The sequence below is a fragment of the Sinocyclocheilus rhinocerous genome, unplaced genomic scaffold, assembly GCF_001515625.1.
Source record: "Sinocyclocheilus rhinocerous isolate Xijiao unplaced genomic scaffold, SAMN03320098_v1.1 scaffold1079, whole genome shotgun sequence".
Taxonomy (NCBI): Eukaryota; Metazoa; Chordata; class Actinopteri; order Cypriniformes; family Cyprinidae; genus Sinocyclocheilus; species Sinocyclocheilus rhinocerous.
Window position 1 is genome coordinate 351,593 of NW_015650124.1, and position 5,832 is coordinate 357,424.

Below are 5,832 nucleotides of genomic sequence, written 5' to 3' on the forward strand. Positions count from 1 at the left end.
TAATTTATATATATATATATATATATATATAGCGAGAGAGGTGTGCGTGCTATTTTAGTTATTATAGTATTTAATTTTATTCATATTTTTAAATATTTTCTTATTTTTATTTCACTTTTAGTAATTTTAGTAATTCAACCTCAACTTATTAAACATATGTATGTGAATGTATATGTATAAATGTGTGTGTGTGTATATATATATATATATATATATTATATTATATAAAATAGATCATTGAACGTTTATTTTAGTATAATGATTACCTAAATAACTGGAATTACACCACAATCTGCAATAGATTCCGCATAAAAATGCAGCTGATTGTATGTAAGTTACAACAGTGATAAGAACAAGTCTAAGCATGAATATGAGAATATTTTCTGCAGGAATACTTGTATCCAGTTATTAGTGACTGAGACCCCTTGTCTCTGCTTGTGTGTGTGTGTGTGTGTTTTTAGGGCCAGGCCGATCTGCTGAAACACGCTCGGGCGGAAGTGCTGGAAAACATGAAACAGATCCACTACGCCGCCCTCACCTGTAACCTGGCCAAGGGAGTGGCGAGACCCTCATCCGTGTCGGGCTCCAAGGGCCGCCGCAGCCTGGACGCCATCCCGGAGACCATGGCGGAGATGATCTGCTGAAACACGCTCGGGCAGAAGTGCTGGAAAACCTGAAACAGATCCACTACGCCGCCCTCACCTGTAACCTGGCCAAGGGAGTGGCGAGACCCTCATCCGTGTCGGGCTCCAAGGGCCGCCGCAGCCTGGACGCCATCCCGGAGACCATGGCGGAGAAGGCGGTCGGGGAGGACGACATCACAGACGAGGAGAACTGAGGGGGCCGAAGCGTCCCGCCAAATCCCATAAATCCTCTCCCAGGTTCGGCGTGTACCGAGAGAGCATTTCGAAAGATCTCCGCGCGTCTTGCCCGCAGGACACTTCAGAATGAAACGGAGCCAAGGCCTCCTCTACTTCCCGTTCCCGTCCCCTGTCCGTGTCTCTCCGGGGTCAGGTGGGTGTCGACGAGGCCGAACTTGGCTCCAGGTCTTTCTACAAGCACAAACTTTGAGTATTAGGAGGAATTAGAACTGAAGCCATGAATGTAACGAGACGTCGTGTGCGAGGAAAGAAGGAAGCTGTTTACAATAAAGAACTACTTCGTGTTCTGTCTGCTAAAATAGTATGTGTGTGTATATACAGTATAAATATATATATGGAGATCTGTTACCTTTTTTGCTATGTGAACTTTTAATGGATCAGATTATTTTGTTATGAGAAATGGATGTTTCAAAGAGCTCTTATTTTATTTGCTTGTACAGAACTTGAGATGTGGATCTTACGAGACGGCCCCGGCCCTTGATGGGCTTTTTAAAAATTATTTGTATAAATGCAGGAGGATTTTGAGGATGTGGTTCGAGAGAGAATCTAGTTTTAGATATTACCAGCAGCTACTGTACATGTGAATAGGTGAGAGTCTCTGGATGATAGTTTTGTCTCTTTGGCCACGTGCACAATGCAAAATTGAAATGCAGATGGTTTTATCCAAAGCAACTTACAAATGAAAATTTCCGTAAAATTGTCATTCTGTGTGTATACAGAATACAGGCCTGACGATTTAGCATAACGTGTTCCTAAAAAAGAAACACGAAAGCCAACAGTTTAACCCAGTGGTTCTCAACGCCCAAAATTGTCCACAACTATATTTGAAGGTCCCCCTTAATTTAAAGGATTAAAAATAGATTTTTTTACTCTATAAAATCTATTTGAATATGGCGTGCCAAAAAAAAAAATATTATATTCATTATAAAAATGCCCTAAATGTTTTAGGATTGTATTAATTTACATGACTTTTCCAGGTCTAGCAATTAAAATTAATTAAAATAAAAATAATTTGAATGCCTCACTTAATTTGAAGGATTCAGAATAAGGACCTATATATATATATATATATATATGAACTGCTCTAAATGTTTTAAGATTGCATTCATTTACATAACTTTTTCCAGGTCTAGAATTTCAAATGATTTCAAATTAAAATCATTTGAAGGCCCCTCTTAATTTAAGGTTAAGCTTAAGGATGAGGATTTTTAAAAATGCGTTTTATTCACAACTAAAAACGTGTATATTCATTATAAAAATGCCCTAAAATTGTATCAATTGACTGTTCGAGGTCTAGAAATTTAAAATGAATTCAAATGAAAATTATAATCTTTTTAAGTCATTTTGAAGCCCCTTTGGAAGTTTTGCTCATGTTGAGAACCATTGGTTTACGTAGCTTGGTGTTAGTTATGTTTTTCTTGTTTTACAAAAAAATACAGTTTCAGTCTTTCTACTTTAAAATGTCATTTAATGTTACTTGGCATTTCTTTAAACCAAATTTCACTCATAAATTGCTGGCAAATTTTAAAGTAATTACAAAGTAAATGGTCTCAGTGAATGAGTGGCAACCGTATTTCCCTGCAGTGTGCACATGGGCTTTGAGAGCGGACTGAATACTGGATGTCAAGTGTTATGATTAAAGCTTCTCCGTCATTCCTGGAAACATAGTAGTTCATGTGTGTATGGCTACTGTTCAGATGAGATTCTGCCTTGTTGCTGACGTTCTGTCTGACATTGCCTTTTTTTAACCCAGCTTCTTCTAGTTTGTAAGTGTTTGTTTCCGGCTCATTCTGTTGGTCTTCTCATTGTGCCATTCTACTGTTGGACCCTGTGAACCACTTCCATTAGATTTTACACGTTGTGACTGGACATGAAAAGAAACAAGTTTGTTTATACATTTCAGTGCTGTAATTGTGCATTTATAATTATAGTTAACCATTTATACCAGTAAGGAGTGGATGATAGTTTCTAAGAATATCAGTTTTGTTTGACGCTGTTAAGACCCAATGCTCTGAAATAAACCATGTTAAGTACATTCTTTAACGGTTTCGAGTTTCTTAAAGCACTCAAACCACTATAAACGTCAGTAAGGTATTTAAATGCCTTTGATAGAAGTTTCTTCTGCTCACCAAGCCTGCATTTATTTGATTAAAAATACAGTAAAAACAGAAATACTATTTCAATTTAAAATAGCTGTTTTTATGTGAATATATTGTAAAATGTCATTTATTTCTGATCAAAGCTGAATTTTTAGCATCATTACGTCAGTCTTCAGTGTCAAATGATCTTTCTGAAATCATTCTAATATGATGATTTGCTATCAATGTTGAAAACAGTTGTACTGCTTTTTTAATTTAAAAAAATTGCAAAAAACATTAAGAATAGCAAAATATAGACTCTGAATTGACTTTTTTTCTCGCAATTAAGAGAAGGAGGTTTATATTTTGCTATTTTTTTTTTTTACTGTCGCAGAATAAAAATTAAATTAGGTAATCAATAAATCAAGTAACAGGCTTATCTCAGAATTTTCTCAAAATTGTAAAAAAATAAAACAGAATTGTGTTATATAAACTCAGATTTGCAAGAAAAAAATAGTGACTTGTGAAATAAAAAGTTGCTTTTATTTTTAACCTCTGGTGGAAACGAGCTTCTATAGTTTAATTAAAAAATAATTTATAAAAATGTATAAATAATTTTATATATATATATATATATATATAAACTTACTAACACCAAACTTTTGAAAGGTATATACTCTTGGATTTCCTGAAAGGTTTTATGAGATATCAGTTACATTGGATTTGCAGTTATTTTACTAAACTAAATCTAGTTATCTAGACTTCATCAGATCAAGCGGTGTCCTTCAAGCATAAGAATGCGTCCAGGTAAGACAGACAAAGAGTCAGTGAAAGCAGCGTCTGTCGTGTACGTGAAAGATCATTAAATCACGGTCCTCTGGCGCTTGTTGGACTCTAAAGTACACAGTAATGACACCTGAAAGAGATGATATATACACTCTGTACCTCTGTTTACCTTCCAACCATTAGATGAATCACACTTGGCTCTTGCTCATGAGCTTGCGTAACAGCAATCGTAATAATGACTGTGACGAGATTTTCTGATGTTATTACCCAATAGATCTCTCTCAGACGGCTATGTTTGAACAAGGCCCATCCTGAGAGATCTATAGCAACCCCAGAGAGCCAGTACAGATTTTTCACTCGATGACACGATGCTCACGGACTGAAGGCATTACTATTGATTACATTACAATTTGTGGAAAGCGATGGAAAAACCCCAGGGACATTTGGGACTGTTGCTGGCTGGGGATGCCTGGAAAGGTTTGACTCGAAATGGGACAAAGTCATTTATGTTTCAAAGGCATTTATGTTTCATCCACTCTAATGTGGCATTATGAGGAAACTCTTCCACAAGACCTGTGTTTGTTCTAGATTTTTAGAAACATCTGTGAAAAATGTGACTCTCTCCATCACAATACAGCATACATCAAAAAGTTTAAGATTACCAATAGAACTGCTTTTTTCTTACAAATTATATTATCAATAATTTCAGTAATGAAATAAAGTTTTAAAGATGTACATGAATTTGAATATTCACATTTATATTTGGTAGAAGAGTTTGTTTTTTCTTCAGATTTGGAGAAATTCCATCACTTGCTCACCAATGGATCCTCTGCAGTGAATGGGTGCCGTCAGAATGAGAGTCCAAACCGCTGATAAAAACATACAGAAATAACTTTAAATGATTGCTTCCGGCCAAAATACCGATCTATAATCTATATTAATGCAAAAGTCCTACATGTTTGTTCCTACTGAACACTTTTTGACTGTGAACAGTGCTTGATCTCAGCATATTTCTCTTCTGATTCAGAGGAGATGACTTTCTCAACATTGCTTTTATGACTAGAGGATTCATATTTTAGCTGCAAGCAACAGCAACAGTTAATTGATGGACTGGAGTGATGTGGATTATTGTGATGTTTTTATCAGCTGTTTGGACTCTCATTCTGACGGCACCCATTCACTGCAGAGGATCCATTGGTGAGCAAGTGATTGAATGCTACATTTCTCCAAATCTGTTCCCATGAAGAAAAAAAAACATCTACATCTTGGTCACCTGAGGGTGAGTAAATTTTCATTTTTGGTTGAACTCTTCCTTTACTCCTTTAATGACAGCTGCACTGGAGAAACCTGATGATCGTGCTTTCCAGCATGATTTTGGATGATCAAAAGAGAATTTTGAGCTTCAGTGGAAGCAAGAACATCTGTCTGTATAAAGAGTCACACGATCATTGTTGCTCATTTATTAATTACAAAATTCTAAAATGTATTTATTTCGTGTATTTTGTTTAAATGGCAAAAACGTCTGTACAACAAACACCAAAAATCATAAATGTCGTGGAAACATCTGCATCGCCCTGTATTTTTAACACACAAAAATAAAATAAATTACTAATAATAGTAATAATAATACAAATATATATAAATCAGAATTTTTGTTTTCCACTAAAAAGATCCTAAAGACAAAAAAGATAAGACATTTTGTAAGATAAATCAATGCTAGATATGATGTTAGAATAAACAAACAAGAATAATCTCCGAAATAAAATTTTAAACAAGTCTTACAAAATACATTTGTCTTGTGGGAAGAAAATAATTCAAATTGTTATTCAATGAACACTGTCACCGTTCACAAATAAGGGGAAGCTGAAGATTTTCACTATTCTTCACAAAATGTGCACAAAAGAAATCTGTACCTGGGGGCACTTTTTCGCGAGACCAATAAGTACATATATCACTGCAGTTTCCAAAAGAAATGAACACCAGAGGCAGTAAAACTCCGACACCTTTCATTCCTTTTCACACAAATTTTACAAAGTTTCGATTAATAAAGTGTAATTTTCACACAATTACTTGAAGAATATTATGTC

General features: G+C 35.3%; 1 protein-coding gene across 1 annotated transcript in view; it reads left to right on the forward strand.

Annotated features, from left to right (window-relative positions):
- Positions 1 to 1,776, forward strand: part of LOC107711534 (inactive phospholipase C-like protein 2) — a 47,140-nt gene extending 45,364 nt beyond the window's left edge. Inside the window, exons 5-6 of the mRNA XM_016516520.1 lie at positions 462 to 632; positions 797 to 1,776. Of these exons, the coding sequence (XP_016372006.1) occupies positions 462 to 632; positions 797 to 838 (213 nt within the window). The 3' untranslated portion in view covers positions 839 to 1,776. The remainder of the gene's footprint in view (positions 1 to 461; positions 633 to 796) is intronic.
- The last annotated feature ends 4,056 nt before the right edge of the window (positions 1,777 to 5,832 follow it).